This window comes from Lathyrus oleraceus, chromosome 7 (assembly GCF_024323335.1).
Source record: "Lathyrus oleraceus cultivar Zhongwan6 chromosome 7, CAAS_Psat_ZW6_1.0, whole genome shotgun sequence".
Lineage (NCBI taxonomy): Eukaryota > Viridiplantae > Streptophyta > Magnoliopsida > Fabales > Fabaceae > Lathyrus > Lathyrus oleraceus.
In genome coordinates, this window is record NC_066585.1 from 91,806,709 (window position 1) to 91,826,348 (window position 19,640).

The window sequence follows — 19,640 nt, forward strand, 5'->3', positions numbered from 1 at the left end:
AATGCAAATTATATACTAAGTTAAGAAAGTGCAATTCTTTATTTAAATATCATAATTATAAGGGGGGAAATAAATAATTAAAAAAATATTAACCCAATCACTTCAAAATGCCTAAATAACATTCGCCTCTTCCATTTTTACGAGGAACAGAAGACCAAAAAGACAGACAACATGAAAACTTACGGAACACATTTAGTGATAAATCGGTCAAATTTGATTGACAAAACGCACGGTGAAGTGAAGTGCCACGCAAAGGCAGATAGTAAGATTAACGATATGCAACTTACTGATAATAGTAGAACTTGGAAGGCTTCAAGGATTAATTAGTATTTTTATATTATTGGAGTAAGAATATCAACCCAAAGGTATGGAATTTTAAGGTCATGAAGCAATCATTATGAACTTTGCCAATAAAATGTGATACTTGTATACCCTTTCATTGACAATTATTTTCAATAGTTAACCCTATCCATAGATATCCCACCCAAGCGGTACTTGAACTTGAACATTAATCTTCGCCCAAAACAACAGCAGTTGCATGTACACACCAAATTGCAAAATAAAATGAAAGTGACCAAAAGATGAAAGTAAATGTTGACCAGACAAAAGAATGTAAATGAACAAACACTCAATTTCTTGCCACTTCTACAAACAAGACCGTTTAGGATCATGTCTGGTAAGTCAGTGGTAAGGTATTTAACAGTAGTATACAACATAGCTACTTTCAGTACTAAGAATCATTTATCCATATCTCTTCCCTGAACAATTGAATGGCAAAATATAAATTGAAAGAGACAACTGTTTAAGGCTATTCACTAACACTGCAGGGCAACATTTCAAATGAACCTTCCAGGTAAGGCAACTTCAGTTCAAAACCACATATTAAGGAGCTCCGGAAGAACCTGTGATGGGCATTATGGTTAAAAGAAAATATTCCAGACATGAAAAAATCACTACCATTTTTCATTAATTACATCTAAACACAACGGTGAGATAATTTAACAAAAGGGCAAGAGAAAGGAGGGGAATGCAAAATTACCAATATGTGGGTCTCCTTAAACCTTTAAAACTGCTTTATGGACCATGGTTTCCTTGTGTATTTGATGACAGCTCTTCTCAACAAGATCAAGCAGTTTCTCTAAATTTGCTGCCCATGAATTAAGAATATCATTGCTATCCTTTGCTGTTTGGAAACAAACTATTCCCATTGGTCTATCAATCTTTGCCACCAGAGCCTTCGACACCACCATTTCAGAGAGATGCTTCTCAGCTTCCTGAATTATGTAATGATTATTGATTAGGAACATCCCCTTTAAAATATAGATTAATTAAAATGGAAAAGAAATAAATAGTTTCAAGTTTACAGCTTCTATTTTCATATGCAGGTCAATAATAAAAAACAAATTAAACTGCATGAGGTGGCAGATGAAACAGCGCAGCATACACATCCCCTGCCAACCACATCCCCCTACTACTAGCTTCACTTTGCAAGAACACAATTTTTTTCTGAGCCGCTTGCTCGGGGAATTCCAACACACCATAATAAAAAGTTACCATAAAAAGGCTAACAGAACAAAACCACAACTAGCATTACGCACCTCTAGGCTGAGACACAAAAGCTGTGCAAGTCTCTTCAAAGTAATCCTTGCATAGTATTTTGATACAACGAGAATATTCTGAAAGGTTAACAAAATTACTCCATGTTAATGCTCACATAAATAACTGAGAAACAAAAAGAATATCCCATAATACCGAGCAACAAAGTTGATAGGATGAGAATAAATATAAGAGAATAAGTTAATCACATGTTCAATAATTCTTTGTTTCAGATCTTCTGCTGCTTTTTCACTCAAAAAATTTCCAGAGACCATCTCACTGTCAAACTCGTTCTTATATGTATCCCAAAGAGCTGTCCATTGGATGACTTCCATGGTTACCACATTCTTCAAAAGTAGCCTAGACACAACATATAACAGATAGACTCAGTGACAAAGAACCCTAAATAAGATATTTGAACATGTCCAGCAAGTGTGTGAGATGAAAAATAAGACAACGTACTTGAAGTTTGGAATCTCAGAAAGATTCCTATCATCCAATGTGGAATTGAGAAGACTCGACTGCATTGGTTCATGTGGTGCAAGAACCAAGAACCAACATATTTTCCTCAGGATCTGTATGGGTAAAGATAATATTTGAGAAAGTGTTATACCATAATATCGTATGTCAATAAAATTATACAGTAACAGATATAGCAAATAAAGAAAGAATAGGAATCCTACAGGAATAAACTCAGCAGGGTTTTCTTTGACAGATGGAATCTCATATATTGCCTTGTAGCAACGGCAAATTTCAAGATATTCATTGTTGTGGGAATAGTACCTTGTAGATAGACAGAAAACCAGCATAAGAAAAATTAGGATTTCAGGATCAACATCGAGAAATATCAAGAACTAGGTACTTGAAAAATATGTAGTATGAAATTAAATTAACATGCACTGATCTATATCCATTCCATATGTACTGAAGAGGCATAGCACCAGATTTAGAAAGCGATGAATAATTTACTGCCACATATACTCCAGTGTGAACAACTCCCTACACTATGTTACTGTCACGTCTCGTGTTACAAATCATTTCCCAACCACAAAAATAAAATAATTGTTAAATATGAGTGCTAGCAACACACTCTTGATAACACACTATTCTATTGGTTGAAACTCAAATGGGTTCCATTAAATCATATAGGCCCCACATAATGGGACTTCAATGAATTTCAAACCAAAAAGGGAGTGTTAAGAGAGTTGTTGCTAGCATAATTCTTCAAGCATATAATTCAAATGAAGTGAATTGTATGCAATTGAACTTTATTTTATTTGTGCAAGAGTGTAGACTGCCTATTGTAGACTCGCAACAATGGGTTTGACCCTTCCTTAAACCCTGCATTAACAGGAGCCCTGTAGCACTAGGTTTCCCTTTACATATAATTAAATTGAACGAGAAAACAACATCTGATAGGATCCTTCACAGATAACTCAAACTGTCCCTTTGAGACTACCTTCTCATGTGGGATCCTATCAGCAACAGAACAGCAAAAATGACAATTGAAAGGAATTGAAAACTTTACAGCGAAGTAAAGGATTTTAGTTTGCAGAACATGTTTACAGAGTGACATAACATAATTACTGTTTTATGAAACAGTATCTGGTAAAAACACAAGGAATCTACATGTTAGGAAGGAAAACTCCGCATCATGTCAGAATGTTTCACTTTTAAAAGTCAGTGATGTAAAACATTATGCTTAATTTCAAGATGGTTATGAAGAACTGGGATGCAGAAGACAAAAAAGAAAGCAAGGGAAGAGATATGTAAAGGATAGATTATGATAATTTGGGGGGAAAAAACCTAAGCGATAAATATGTAGAATGTCTGTCAGAATTTGAAATTTGATCCAAACCAAAAGTGTCCAGTTACAATCATTTAGAGTGTTTATTACGGTACAATATGCACTAAAAGAAAGAAGAATGAAATTACATTTCTTACAATTTTTAACCAACTCACCCTAGCAATTCACAAATGCATTACAAATTAGCTACCTACAAAACTGATTGTTAAGTCCTTCGTACCGGCTTTGTTAGAAACAAGGCTAATTATTTAGAAACAAGGCTAATTCAACTCTTGAAAAAAAAGGCAATCCTTCTTGAAGACCATCAACCCAGGTATTAAAAATAAATAATGAAATACTTGGTATAGTAACAGAGAAAGCCACGACCATCAACCTTAGTATTAAAAATAAATAATGAAATACTTGGTAGTAACAGAGAAAGCCACAAACACGTACATGGTACACCAATCTACCTTTCTTACATGTATAGTTTGATATTATTTAGAAAAAAGGCTAATTCAACTCTTCAAAAAAAAATTCTTCCTGAAGATCATCAAACTAAGAATTAAAAATAAATAATGGAATACTTGATAGTAGTAACAGAGACACCCACAAACACATACACCAATCCACAAACACGTACATCAAAAACAGATGGCAAGCATGCAAAAGAAAAAGGCTATATAGATATAGATAAAAAAGGATGAGACAAAATGCTTAGATGCCATCATATTCCCAAATATATTTAAAGAAACCTGCGAAAAATGCAAGCAAGGGAAATTATGAAAGAAGGAGTGCTTGGAAATAAAAAGAGCAAACAGACATACAGTCGTTAGCACTACACCTTGACTTTCAGCTTCTTAAATATACAGAATTGCCTTTTCTTTAAGGGTCAAGCTAATTAATGCATTAAGGGCATTGTTTAAGAACTCAAATTAATATGAATATTAATATAAAAAGTTAGGTATTTCAATTTTGAGTTCATGAACTGTATAATTTTCACAAAAAGCTTACTATTTTAGACTATTAAACAATGCCCTTGGGATAATTGTGAGCATTTACTTTCTTTAAATAGGCTAACATGAAAAGCATATCCTCAAATGTTAATGAAACTGAAAATCCCAAACGCCAGGATCTTGAGAATCTACACGGTGTTCAGTTTATATAAGATAAAACTGAAAGAGACATCAAAATATACAGAATCGAGCCACAGTACATAGAACTACAAGAAACACTACAATGAAACAGAGTGGGAATTCAATTACCTAATCATTAGTTCATAATAAATCCGCTTCAACTCCAGTAGAGATGGAATGTCTGCAGGAGCCTCTTCAACCATATTATCGCCTTCTTTAGACTTTTTCTTTTCCTTAGACGCATCTATATCGAAAACTCTTGGACTAATCTTTCTTGAGAGTATTTGTGCACGAACATAATCTTGACGATCTAGACACAATCGAACCTACACAATTTAACAAGGAAGATTCTCAAATTAGTAACTTATTAGTAACATACGAAATTGATAGCCTACTATTTATGTCATCTGTGAAACAAAGAAACGTGGTTCATACTTGTTCAAGAATGAAGGCAATTTTCTCAGTTTTTGCCATGGCACCAAAAGTTTCCACCTGTTAAGGTTACCCATTACATAAGCAAACCAATCAATATTTTGTACTGAACAATTTTATTCAAAAACCAAAAATACACATAAGCCATAAAAACATGAGAAGTTCACACTGACCGCAATTTCTTGCATCAAATCAGCAGCCTCGGCTATAAGCCCTTGTTCTTCCTTAATCTTAGCAAGTTTCTTGACCAACCGAGCTCTCTCAATCTCAACATAGATCTAAGTAGAACACAATACAACATAAAAATTAGCAAAACGGATGTCTCATATGATGGATAATGCTACGCAAGAAGATTATAACACATAAAGGAGAGTTCAAACACAACACACTCACCTTCCCTGCAGATACACTGTTCAATGTTTTGATAAGTTCTATACGAGTTTCAATATCAGGTGTCTCATCAATATATTGCATAGCCTGCTGGACCATAGCTGTTACAGCCTGGGTGCATATATAATAGACTCATTAGTAAAACATAACATGATGATACTTATTTTCTTCTACCAATTACACAGCAACTAGATAGTATCAGAAATGAACTCCAAACAGAAACGGTAAGAATATTGTGCGATTAACAGTTTTAAGTTCCTTAAATATTGATCGAAAAAAGTGAAATCAGAACCATCGAAGACTAAATCAACATAAACCCTAAACTATTTCTAAATAAGTAATTGTGAATCAAGTACAAAAATCCATCGGTAATCTAAACAAATTTTCCATCAATATTCCATCCAAAGTTACTAAAACCCTAAACCTCCTCAAACCTAACACAAAAAACATCTATCTTCAGCGATTACCTGCTTAAGCTGACCGCGTCGTTTAGACAAAACGACAATCTGATCATTTAGGGTTTTCCATGCTTTCGCTTCGAAGCAGAGTTGCAAAATGTCGATTGCGGCTTTTCTGGTGCCGACAATTTCACCGGCGAGCCGCATCTGCTTCTCCACGTTCAGCAATTGCTCTATCTTCGCATCTAAATTCTCCGTATTCGCCTACAAACAAATTGAGAAACAATCAAGATTAACAGTGGAAGTAAAAATGAAATGAAGCAAATGAAAGAGGGATCTGGCATGGATTTGATTGATGAATGAATTGAGTGAGAGGAGAAGAATACCATGGTTGAGTGAGGTTTGGGCGAGAGAAAGAGAGAGAGATCTATGAAGGAATCGGCGATATTGGAAATTAGAAAAAGGAAGAAAATGTGAGAGAGTAAGGAAGCATCAGAAAAAGTTATGTTAGTAGTAGAAGCTTATTTTATCCAACTAGGCGTGCTAAAAGCCCATCTGGGCCCAATAATCTCTAGCAGGCTTTCGAGGATTCAACATCTCACTCCCGTAATTTCTAAATGCTAATAGTGTTTCTCTCGTAATTTACATCTACAAATTTTTGCGGTTTTTTAAAAAAATACTCTCAAAAAGTCGGGAGAGTTAAAGTAAAATAAGATAGAACCATGAAAATTCCAAAGGTCAGTCATAGATATCACACATACTAACAATTAAAACTGATATTCCATAATAGCGAGGATCGTAGTATGGATCGAATGTCAGATATTTTCTGATACATAAAATCCTCATTTTAAGGCAAGTGTAGAGCATATTTGCATCTATGTGGGGAAATTATGATATGAATATAATAACTAAAGTTTTTAGAGAGAAAGAAAAGATATTTAGAACATAGTTATTTTTAAACACACATGAGGTTTATTTATGATTGTTTGATGAAAATATACAAGAGCTCTCCTTTTATAACCAATGAGGTACATAAAGGACAAAAACAACACTATTTACAAGCATGACATTTTTAATATTATAGAAATGTCTTTTTAAAAAGTCTGACACACTTATCACTTATGGATATATAATGGAATTATTTTTACATAAAAATACGAGAAAACATTATTCATAAGCATGCTTATGACATATAAGGGTCACTTGTCAACTAGTCTTTGAGAATGGGTTCATGAGATAAGGACATATTTTGATCGGACAAATTTTCATCAGAAAAGCAATCTCCAAAACGAGATTACTCATGTTGCCAGATGTCATACATCATGTAAGTGTGATTCATTAATTTTCTATTAGCTTCTTCTAGTTGTCCTTCTGAGAATTCAGCTTCCATCGGAGAATTTGGATTCTGTTGTGTGGCTGGAGTTTAGCTTTCTCCAACTTCTGGTCTTCTGAATTTTTCATGACTTATACAAATTGTACTATCATCAAGGTTCTTTGGATCATGGAGATTGATGCAACTAACATATTCCATTAATTCTCTTGTGATATTTAGACTGGGTGGATAATCATCAATGGTTTCCCATAGGTGAACATAACTCTTACAATTAAGTAACTTAGTTGCGGGGTCTGTCTGATAGGGTCTGTGTAGAAAGAAAACAGTCTTGAGTTTGCTAATAACTTTTAAGGCAAATTTTATCTCTTTGACATTGTTTATGATCGGTTTCAATTGATTTCTCCACAGCTGTAATGGAGAATACCATTCAAGAGTAGTCCAAATCAAGGACTTGTGATTCTCGAGATTCATTATGTATTGATACATGGCTTCAGTGGCAATAAGAACAGGCATAAAATACAAACTAGTGGCACACCAGATATACCACAAATGGTTTTTTGTGAATTTGACATTTGGGTTTATTAAAATTTGTAGGAGAAAGGGTGTGTCAAGGAAATAAAGAGTATGATTCGGGAGTTTATTCCTTATGATTTGTGTCATGTAATAAAAGAGATTGTTCCTGACATACTTCTTGAGTTGGAACGGTGAAAAGGAGACTGTTATCCCTGGAGGAAAATACTTGGTTGTGGATGCATGAGCTGGTAGTGGTTTGACCATAAGAATCATAGGGAAAATTTGCTTGGCTGTGATGATCTGGATAGGTTTCATAGGTCGGGATAGTAGATCAGGGATCACATTATGGGTTCCTTTGATGTGTTTTACAGAGAAATCATATTTGGAAAACCAATCTTTGAGGCGAAGGGTTTAAGGATCTGATGGCATCTTATTTTTGAATTCAAGGATCTTAGGAAAAGATGAATTATCCATCTGGACTTCAAATTGGTAGCCTCTTAGGTGGAAGTCAAACTTTTGGATTCCCATTTTTACTGCGAGAGCTTCCTTATAGGTGGTGTGATATTGTTTTTCAGCTTCCTTAAATTAGCCACTGGCATTAACCATAATAGTATTTTTTCCCTTCAAGTTCTTATATCAAGATTGTTCCCCAATAGTGATCACTGGCATCGGTCTGCATAATTCTTTTGCCATTCCCATGGATTTTTAGGGTAGGTGGAGTTTGTATGATCTTCTTCAAAGCTTTTACTGTTTCAGTTTACTTTGTTCCCCATGGTGGTGGTGGGGTTCTTCAACATTTGGGATAGAGGACTCGTGTATTTTGCTAGTCTTGGCAGGAAATCTCTGATATAATTAATTATACTAAGAAATTGTTGAATTTGCTTAAATGTGAGATTTTCAACAGGAATGTTTAACAGTTCTTGGGCAATATAAGATTGGGGTTGATATTTCCCTTAGGAGAAATGCATCCCTCAAAAATCAATCTCAGTTTGGCCCAATTGACTTTTCTTTTCAAAAAGCATCATTCCATGTTGTTGGGCTATTTGAAGGAATTGACCCAATAATTATTTATGGGTTTTTTCATGTTTTGAGAATAGTAGAACATCATCAACAAAAATACACCAAATCGCATAGGACCATTAAGGGAAAAAGACTATGAAGTTCTTTAGAAGAAAACCTTTCAGAGAAAAGGGGGAAAATCAGAGATGCTTTATTTGTGGAAATAAGGGACATTTCTCTAAAGAATGTCCTAATAATACACATAAAGCCGCAAAATCGATTAGCTCTCTTCATCCCTAGAAGGAGACTTAAAATCTTTCTTTTCTGAACAAAACTCTGCTGATGAAGAAATAATCTTTGCCCTTTAAGACTCTTCGTCTAATGAAGCATCATTTTCAGAGTCAGAAGATGACAAATATCTCTCTATTTACTCCTTCAAAGAGATAGGAAGTTTTATTCCCACCCCATCCCTCCCTTGTGTTGAAGTTCATGCCCTCGCAACAAAGTTTTCATGTCCAAAGAAAGTTATAGCTTATATGGACACTAGGGTCCAGATTACAATGATGAATCCTAGCATTCTCCCAACATAATCATGGGTGACACATACTGCATACTTTATAGTAGGGCATATGATATGAATATAATAAAGAGAGTGAGTAAGGGGGAAAACCACTTAAACATGGAAACACCTCAACCAAATACTCAACCTATTACTACTACTTCTTTTTTATCACTTCCTAAACTCTATAAAAAAGGCATATTCTTATAAAATAGAAAACCTTATTAAGTATTCTCATGTTCTAGAAGATGCTCAAATTTCCTAAACAATATATCCTCTATTAAGTTTGTATAACATCTTCAAAAGACAAAGAAGTGTTACCAGATCCATCCGAAATCTTATCTCTACAAACCGCCCTCATATGAAAGAATATGTCCAATCGTCTAGACTAGACCAATGTAGCCTAAGAACTACAAACCAGGAGTGATACGTAGATCTAGAGATTCCCCATTATCTTATAAATCACTAAAAGACTGAAGGATATACAACCTTACACTTTGGGGTTGTCAGGCTCATACTTTCTCTTCATGGAAGTAATAACTAACTTGTCTTTTTCAAAATAGATCTACTGGACTAAAGTTACCTCCATTATGAAAACATTTTGATAAGAACTGTTCTAACCACACTTCGTGTAAGAAGTGTTGTCCTCACAATTTTTCCAAACTATAAAGTAAGTCTCAATGATAATACTTTATCCACGAGACTAAAAGTCCAGGTCCAGATCATCGGATCTGACCAAGTGCTAGAAGTCATGTTAGTTACCCTCAATCACCAAATAATATACCACTTGTAGAATCACTCGATAGGTCTACCTCTCTCGGGTTGCTCTTCTAGTTCACTATTGGTTATCACCAACAGATAAGAAGACATACCCTCTATAGTTCAAATTCCGAGAATTATCACAACGGAAGAATTAACCTAGCTAATTCCCCTTGAATGGATAACCCACTACGAGAGACTCCATGTTGACAGAAGATATATCCAATCCCAATAGGCTTCTTTCATAAGACCGATTGACAAGACGGTCCAGACGAATTTCAAAAATCCAAATGAATGGTCGAGCTTAATGTCTCTGATCTTCCAAACAATGATAATCCAACCAATTCTAAAAGAAGACTAGTGTCTTGTCTATGTTGTTACAATAGAGAGAACCCCCATCTACACTAATAAAATAGATGACCACTTCATTTGGGATGTTGATCCAATAAGATGTGACCCAAATTGTGACTATTAGATGCACGACAATGATATTGGTCGAGATGTCATTCTTCCCGAAACAAATAAAAAAGGAAAGAGTAAACCCTTTCCTCTTCCTCCTCAAAGGAGATTTGATCCAAACAATGGTCCATTGGTAGGAATCCATGGTAAAAAGAAACCCCTCTTTATCTACGAGGAAGGACTTAAAATCCTTAGGAAAGAAGGATTGTTACCACCTGATGATCCAACTCTTGTTACATGGTCACTGACAGACCATTGTAAGTCACTACATCCCTCAGCTGTTGTCCAACCTGTAACACCCCAACTAAAATAAGCTAATTATTTAATTTAAATTAATATTTTATTTATTAATTTAATTGAATAATTGGAAGTTTGGATTAATATTATTATTTTTGGGAATAATAATTATTGGGATTATTATTATTGGATTATTATTTTATAATTGGAATAAAAGTGGAAATCAGTAAAAAGGTCCCATTGGGTAAAAAGGTTTATTGTTTTTCACGTGGAAAGGAAAAAGAGGCAGAACGTGGAAAAGGGCAAAAAGAGAACCAGAGAACAAGGGATTGAAGGGAGGAAAAGCTTGAAGCTGCAGAATTTGCCGGATTAACTCAGGTAAGGGGGGTTTATCGTTGATTAACGGGTATTGTATGATAATATGTCATGGGTAGTGATAGACCTTTAATTTACCTTTGAATTGGATGATTATGATGAATTTGTGGAAATAATTGATGAACGAAATTGGGTGATAATCGAAAGAAATTCGTAGGAATTGTATGTGATAATGTCAGGAGTTGTGAAATCGAATAGGGAATGATTCGGGTTAGATGATATGAGTGATTTCTGTGTAAATTTGGACTGTGGAAGGTGAGATCGAATAGAACTCGTAGCAGGAAAAACCATAGCAGATCTGGAAATCTGGTTTCTGGTCATACGCGTATGGCACTAGGCAATACGCGTATGGGATGGCTGGTACGCGTATGGCGCTAGGCAATACGCGTATGGATGAGGAAGATGAAATTTTGAACGTAAAATGGTCCCTGGTGGTACGCGTATGGGGAAGTGATACGCGTAGCATACGCGTATGGAATTGGGCAATACGCGTATGGCTTGGTCAGGATTTAGGCAATACGCGTATGAGCATAGGCAATACGCGTATGGGCAGGGTTGTGATTTCCTGTGATGTTGTCGTGCAGTTTTTGACTGTTCGGGCTGAGTAGTGAGACTTAGCTGAGGTATGATGTAATAGGGATCGTTTCTCGTTGTTTTGAGTAGTATAGGTATTAGTAGAATGTGCTAATACTGTGTTTGATTTTATGGCATGTTGTGATATGCTTTTGTGATAAATGTGTTGACAATATGTGTTGGTTGGTATGCTTTATACTGTAAATGTATCAGTTATGTATGCATTAGCGAATAGACTGTTTTATGGCTTAGAGTGTGAGCATATGTCTATTCTTGAGTTGATGTTGTTGTTGCATCGCTAGGTGATTAGCATGCATAGTTTAGCCTTTGGGGCTGTAGCTAATTCCCATTGTGAGGAATTAGTGAGTTGTGGATTGTTGTTGATGTTTGCATACTAGATGAGTAGCGTGCATGGTCTAGCCTTCGGGGCTGTAGCTAATTCCCATGGTGAGGAATTAGTGAGTGAGTCACTAGATCTCAATGAGTGGGACTAGCGAGCTCAGTAGCCGTATCCAGAGGGATCGGTGAGCTTGAACTATATGTTCGAGATAGTCGGTACCGCATGTGTAGAGTCTCATTGCATAATGAATGCATGGCATAGCCGGTGGGGCTGTAGCTAATTCCCATTGTGAGGAATTAGTGAGTAAATCGTTGTGTTGTGTTGTTGGTATGGAGTATGGGTTGAGATTATATATATAGATATATATGCTATATGTTATTTCTGAGTATGATGTTGCGTTGATACTGCCGTTATGGAGTGTGTAGTCTGGTTGGGGTGATTTGATGCGTCATTTACTTAACATTACATAATGTCGTATAATGCCTATTATATTGATTGAGGAACTCACCCTTACAACTCTTTTTCAGGTAACGAGCAGTGAGTCGAGTAGAAGCTAATGATTGGAGTCTAGTGTAGTCTCCTAGTGGGTCATGCTCTGATAGATGTAACATCGGGGTGGGATGTTTGAATATTTTATCGATTGGTTGTGAACCATTTTGCATGTAATATGTTACATGTTTGGAATAATTGAATTGATTTCTATCCGCTGCGTATTATGCAGATACTTTATGTTTTGAATTAAATAAATGAGCATGACAGGACCTATTTGATGGTTATTGTTTGATGATCGTGTGACACCCTTCGGGGCATAATTACTCTGATTATTATATGTTATTATTTTATATTATTATTTTTGGGGTATTTAGAAGGGTGTTACATTAGTGGTATCAGAGCATAGTCGGTCGTGTCGAGTCGTAGTTATTCTGTTTCCCCTGTACGGGATAGGTGTTGTGTAACCCTATCAGTACTTACTATTTTAGCTTGTTGGGTTTTCAGAATAGAGATGGCTGGAAGAGGTAGAGATGATGCTGCGATTGCTGAGGCTCTGGGTATGCTAGCTGGAGTACTTGGAGGAAATCCGAATGTGGTGGGAATGGGAGCTGCTCGTCAGTTGAGTGAGTTCCAAAAGAACAATCCTCCAATGTTCAAGGGAGCATACGATCCAGATGGTGCTCAGAAGTGGTTGAAGGAGATTGAGAGAATCTTCAGAGTAACTGAGTGTGCTGATAACCAGAAGGTCAGGTTCGGTACGCATATGCTGTCAGAAGAAGCTGACGATTGGTGGGTTGCTACCCGCACTGAGTTGGAAACTGCTGGAGATGCTGAGATTTCTTGGGCTGTGTTCAGAGAGAGATTTCTGAGGAAGTACTTTCCCGAGGATGTCAGAGGAAAGAAAGAAATTGAGTTCTTGGAATTGAAGCAGGGTAACAGGTCCGTTACGGAGTATGCTGCCAAGTTCACAGAGCTGTCGAAGTATTACACTCCCTATGCTGAGGCTGCTGGGGAATTTTCCAAGTGTGTGAAGTTTGAGAACGGGTTGCGTCCCGAGATCAAGCAAGCGATTGGATATCAGAGGATTAGAGTGTTTTCTGATCTGGTTGACTGTTGCAGGATTTTTGAACAGGATTCCAAGGCCAGAGCTGAGAGCTATCAGCAGAGGGTTGATAGGAAAGGCAAGAATCAGATGGATCGTGGAAAACCATATGCAACTGGCAAAGGTTTTCAGAGGCAGAGTGGGATGAAAAGGCCTAGTGGGGGAGACTCTAGTGCTCCTGTTAAGTGTTACCGATGTGGTCGGGCTGGACATCGTGTTCATGAGTGTACCAGTGCTGAGATGAAGTGTTTCAAGTGTGGAAAAGGTGGTCATTTGGCTGCAGAGTGCCGGTTGAAGACTGTGACTTGTTTCAACTGTGGAGAGTTGGGTCATATCAGTCCACAGTGTCCAAAGCCAAAGAAAGAGAATCAGTCAGGAGGCAAGGTTTTTGCTTTATCGGGTTCTGAGACTTCTGCAGATGATCGTTTGATCTGAGGTACGTGTTATATTAATGGCTTTCCTCTTGTAGCTATTATTGACACAGGTGCGACTCATTCTTTTATATCCTTGGATTGTGCTGTGAAACTTAAGTTAGAGATATCTGAGATGTTGGGTAGTATGGTGATTGATACTCCTGCGAAGGGTTCAGTGACTACTACTTCGGTTTGTTTGAATTGTCCTTTGAGTATTTTTGGTAGAGCCTTTGGGATAGATCTTGTGTGTCTTCCATTAGTGCAGATTGACGTTATTCTGGGTATGAACTGGTTGGTGTTCAACCGAGTTTCTATCAACTGTTTTGATAAGACTGTGATATTTCCTGAGATTGAAGAAGGAAAGAGTTTGTTTCTATCAGCCAGGCAGGTGAATGAGGAAGTGGCAGATGGGGCAGAGTTGTTTATGCTGTTAGCGACTTTGGAAGCTAAAGATAAACTGGTGATTGGCGATCTAGCTGTAGTGTGTGATTTTCCTGAGGTGTTTCCGGAAGAAGTGAATGAATTGCCACCAGAACGTGAAGTTGAGTTCTCGATTGATTTGGTACCTGGTACTAGACCAATATCGATGGCTCCGTACCGTATGTCTGCTGTTGAGTTAGCTGAATTGAAGAGTCAATTGGAAGATCTGTTGGATAAGAAATTTATTCGTCCGAGTGTGTCACCGTGGGGTGCACCAGTGTTGTTGGTTAAGAAGAAAGAAGGTACTATGAGGTTGTGTGTGGATTACAGGCAACTGAATAAAGTGACGATCAAGAATCGGTATCCTTTACCGAGGATTGATGATTTGATGGATCAGTTGGTTGGTGCAAGTGTGTTCAGCAAAATAGACTTGAGATCTGGGTATCATCAGATACGTGTGAAAACTGAGGATATTCAGAAGACTGCTTTCAGAACAAGGTATGGACATTATGAGTATTCTGTAATGCCTTTTGGTGTGACTAATGCGCCTGGAGTATTTATGGAGTATATGAATAGGATTTTTCATCCGTATCTAGATCAGTTTGTCGTGGTGTTTATTGATGACATTTTGGTGTATTCGAAATCTGAAGAAGAGCATGCTGAACATTTGAGAGTGGTGTTGGAAGTTCTACGAGAAAAGAAGTTATTTGCTAAACTCTCTAAATGTGAATTTTGGTTAGAAGAGGTTAGTTTTCTTGGTCATGTGATTTCAAGAGGAGGTGTTGCTGTTGATCCTTCTAAGATAGAAGCGGTATCTAGATGGGAAGCTCCGAAGTCGGTTTCTGAAATAAGAAGTTTTCTTGGACTGGCAGGTTACTATAGGAAGTTTATTGAGGGATTCTCTAAGTTGGCGTTACCATTGACGATGTTGACTAGAAAGGGGCAAGCGTTTGTTTGGGACTCAAAATGTGAAGAAGGTTTCCAAGAGTTAAAGAGAAGGTTAACTACTGCTCCTATTCTGATATTACCGAGTTCGTCGGAACTATTCGAGGTTTATTGTGATGCTTCATTGTTGGGTTTAGGTGGTGTGTTGATGCAGAATAAGCAGGTGATAGCTTATGCTTCGAGACAGCTGAGGGTTCATGAAAGGAACTATCCGACGCACGATTTAGAGTTGGCAGCTGTAGTGTTTGTTTTGAAGTTGTGGAGGCATTACTTGTATGGGTCAAGATTTGAGGTTTTCAGTGACCATAAGAGTTTAAAGTATTTGTTTGATCAGAAAGAGCTGAATATGAGACAGAGGAGATGGTTAGAATTCCTGAAGGATTATGATTTTGGTTTGAATTACCATCCGGGTAAAGCAAATGTAGTGGCTGATGCATTGAGTCGGAAATCATTGCATATGTCTATGTTAATGGTTAAAGAGTTGGACTTAATTGAGCAGTTTCGAGATTTGAGTTTGGTGTGTGAGAGTACTCACAATAGTGTTAAATTGGGAATGCTGAAGTTAACAAGTGGTATTCTGGATGAGATCAGAGAGGGTCAGAAATCCGATATGCTTTTGGTTGATAAGTTGACTTTAGTGAATCAAGGTCAAGGTGGTAAATTCAGAGTTGATGAGAATGGTGTTTTGAGATTTGGCGATCGGGTGTGTATTCCGGATGTTACTGAGCTTAAGAAGAGTATCCTGGAGGAAGGACATCGTAGTGGCTTGAGTATCCATCCTGGAGCTACGAAGATGTATCATGATTTGAAAAGGTTATTTTGGTGGCCGGGAATGAAAAGAGAAATTGCGAGTTTTGTTTATTCCTGTCTGACTTGTCAGAAGTCAAAGATTGAGCATCAGAAGCCGTCTGGGCTAATGCAACCGTTGGCTATTCCAGAGTGGAAGTGGGATAGTATCAGTATGGATTTTGTTTCTGGTTTGCCGAGGACAAGTAAGAATTTTGAGGCTATTTGGGTGATTGTTGATAGATTGACGAAGTCGGCTCATTTCATTCCGATCAGAATGGATTATCCGTTAGAGAGGCTAGCCGAGTTGTATATTGAGAAGATTGTAAGTTTGCATGGTATTCCGTCTAGTATTGTTTCGGACAGAGATCCTAGATTTACATCGAAGTTCTGGGAAGGTTTGCAGAGAGCTTTGGGAACTAAGCTGAGATTGAGTTCTGCATATCACCCGCAGACTGATGGTCAGACTGAGAGGACGATTCAGTCATTAGAAGATCTTTTGAGAGCTTGTGTTTTGGAAAAAGGAGGTGCTTGGGATTGTTATTTGCCTTTGATTGAATTTACCTACAACAATAGTTTTCATTCGAGCATTGGTATGGCACCGTTTGAAGCTTTGTACGGTAGGAGATGTCGGACGCCTTTATGTTGGTATGAGTCCGGTGAGAGTGCTGTGGTTGGACCGGAGATTGTTCAACAAACTACGGAAAAGATTAAGATGATTCAGGATAAGATGAGAATTGCTCAGAGTCGTCAGAAGAGTTATCATGATAAGAGGAGGAAATCACTTGAGTTCCAAGAGGGAGATCATGTGTTTCTTCGTGTTACTCCGATAACTGGTGTTGGTCGAGCTTTGAAGTCGAAGAAGTTGACACCTCGATTTATTGGTCCTTATCAGATTTTGGAGAGGATAGGAGAGGTAGCCTATCGTATCGCTTTACCGCCGTCACTTGCGAATTTGCATGATGTTCTTCATGTGTCTCATTTGAGGAGATACATTCATGATCCGTCGCATGTTGTCCAAGTAGATGATGTACAGGTGAGAGATAACCTGACTGTTGAAACATCACCTATGAGGATCGAGGATCGAGAGTTGAAGCAGTTGCGGGGTAAAGAGATTGCCTTGGTGAAGGTAGCTTGGGGAGGACCAGCAGGTGGCAATGTGACTTGGGAACTTGAGAGTCAGATGAAGGAGTCTTATCCGGAGTTGTTCGCTTGAGGTATGTTTTCGAGGACGAAAACTCTTTTAGTGGGGGAGAGTTGTAACACCCCAACTAAAATAAGCTAATTATTTAATTTAAATTAATATTTTATTTATTAATTTAATTGAATAATTGGAAGTTTGGATTAATATTATTATTTTTGGGAATAATAATTATTGGGATTATTATTATTGGATTATTATTTTATAATTGGAATAAAAGTGGAAATCAGTAAAAAGGTCCCATTGGGTAAAAAGGTTTATTGTTTTTCACGTGGAAAGGAAAAAGAGGCAGAACGTGGAAAAGGGCAAAAGAGAACCAGAGAACAAGGGATTGAAGGGAGGAAAAGCTTGAAGCTGCAGAATTTGCCGGATTAACTCAGGTAAGGGGGGTTTATCGTTGATTAACGGGTATTGTATGATAATATGTCATGGGTAGTGATAGACCTTTAATTTACCTTTGAATTGGATGATTATGATGAATTTGTGGAAATAATTGATGAACGAAATTGGGTGATAATCGAAAGAAATTCGTAGGAATTGTATGTGATAATGTCAGGAGTTGTGAAATCGAATAGGGAATGATTCGGGTTAGATGATATGAGTGATTTCTGTGTAAATTTGGACTGTGGAAGGTGAGATCGAATAGAACTCGTAGCAGGAAAAACCATAGCAGATCTGGAAATCTGGTTTCTGGTCATACGCGTATGGCACTAGGCAATACGCGTATGGGATGGCTGGTACGCGTATGGCGCTAGGCAATACGCGTATGGATGAGGAAGATGAAATTTTGAACGTAAAATGGTCCCTGGTGGTACGCGTATGGGGAAGTGATACGCGTAGCATACGCGTATGGAATTGGGCAATACGCGTATGGCTTGGTCAGGATTTAGGCAATACGCGTATGAGCATAGGCAATACGCGTATGGGCAGGGTTGTGATTTCCTGTGCTGTTGTCGTGCAGTTTTTGACTGTTCGGGCTGAGTAGTGAGACTTAGCTGAGGTATGATGTAATAGGGATCGTTTCTCGTTGTTTTGAGTAGTATAGGTATTAGTAGAATGTGCTAATACTGTGTTTGATTTTATGGCATGTTGTGATATGCTTTTGTGATAAATGTGTTGACAATATGTGTTGGTTGGTATGCTTTATACTGTAAATGTATCAGTTATGTATGCATTAGCGAATAGACTGTTTTATGGCTTAGAGTGTGAGCATATGTCTATTCTTGAGTTGATGTTGTTGTTGCATCGCTAGGTGATTAGCATGCATAGTTTAGCCTTTGGGGCTGTAGCTAATTCCCATTGTGAGGAATTAGTGAGTTGTGGATTGTTGTTGATGTTTGCATACTAGATGAGTAGCGTGCATGGTCTAGCCTTCGGGGCTGTAGCTAATTCCCATGGTGAGGAATTAGTGAGTGAGTCACTAGATCTCAATGAGTGGGACTAGCGAGCTCAGTAGCCGTATCCAGAGGGATCGGTGAGCTTGAACTATATGTTCGAGATAGTCGGTACCGCATGTGTAGAGTCTCATTGCATAATGAATGCATGGCATAGCCGGTGGGGCTGTAGCTAATTCCCATTGTGAGGAATTAGTGAGTAAATCGTTGTGTTGTGTTGTTGGTATAGAGTATGGGTTGAGATTATATATATAGATATATATGCTATATGTTATTTCTGAGTATGATGTTGCGTTGATACTGCCGTTATGGAGTGTGTAGTCTGGTTGGGGTGATTTGATGCGTCATTTACTTAACATTACATAATGTCGTATAATGCCTATTATATTGATTGAGGAACTCACCCTTACAACTCTTTTTCAGGTAACGAGCAGTGAGTCGAGTAGAAGCTAATGATTGGAGTCTAGTGTAGTCTCCTAGTGGGTCATGCTCTGATAGATGTAACATCGGGGTGGGATGTTTGAATATTTTATCGATTGGTTGTGAACCATTTTGCATGTAATATGTTACATGTTTGGAATAATTGAATTGATTTCTATCCGCTGCGTATTATGCAGATACTTTATGTTTTGAATTAAATAAATGAGCATGACAGGACCTATTTGATGGTTATTGTTTGATGATCGTGTGACACCCTTCGGGGCATAATTACTCTGATTATTATATGTTATTATTTTATATTATTATTTTTGGGGTATTTAGAAGGGTGTTACACAACCAATTCCTTGCTTTATGTACTCAACCATAACTCCAGAGTACGACCGCAAATTTCCTGCTTTGGAAAGAAAGATGGATTCAATCACAAGCAGAACATTTAAACCCTTCATTCATCCCAGTGAAGTCCAACTCGATGGAAAACTTAAACATTTAACTAAAGCTGAAGAAGTTCTAAATTGGAAATCTGAAAACATGGTTTCTCAAAATGAGATTCTCCACAACCTT

General features: G+C 37.5%; 1 protein-coding gene across 1 annotated transcript; it reads right to left on the bottom strand.

The window, feature by feature from the left end:
- Positions 1–613: 613 nt before the first annotated feature.
- Positions 614–6,335, bottom strand: LOC127108014 (26S proteasome non-ATPase regulatory subunit 12 homolog A). The gene is made up of 12 exons (XM_051045379.1): positions 6,125–6,335; positions 5,808–6,002; positions 5,344–5,451; positions 5,124–5,228; positions 4,954–5,010; positions 4,648–4,844; positions 2,280–2,379; positions 2,059–2,171; positions 1,806–1,956; positions 1,599–1,676; positions 1,040–1,274; positions 614–902 (listed from the first exon to the last, which is right to left on the bottom strand). The coding sequence occupies exons 1-11, from the start codon at positions 6,125–6,127 to the stop codon at positions 1,056–1,058; spliced, it is 1,326 nt and encodes a 441-aa protein (XP_050901336.1). The 5' UTR covers positions 6,128–6,335; the 3' UTR covers positions 614–902; positions 1,040–1,055.
- Positions 6,336–19,640: the final 13,305 nt, after the last annotated feature.

Excerpts from the sequence above, each read along its gene's own strand:
- LOC127108014 (XM_051045379.1), bottom strand. Across the intron at positions 5,452-5,807 it reads GACGCGGTCAGCTTAAGCAG|GCTGTAACAGCTATGGTCCA; the intron begins GTAATCGCTGAA and ends ATATGCACCCAG. Across the intron at positions 5,229-5,343 it reads ACAGTGTATCTGCAGGGAAG|ATCTATGTTGAGATTGAGAG; the intron begins GTGAGTGTGTTG and ends TGTTCTACTTAG.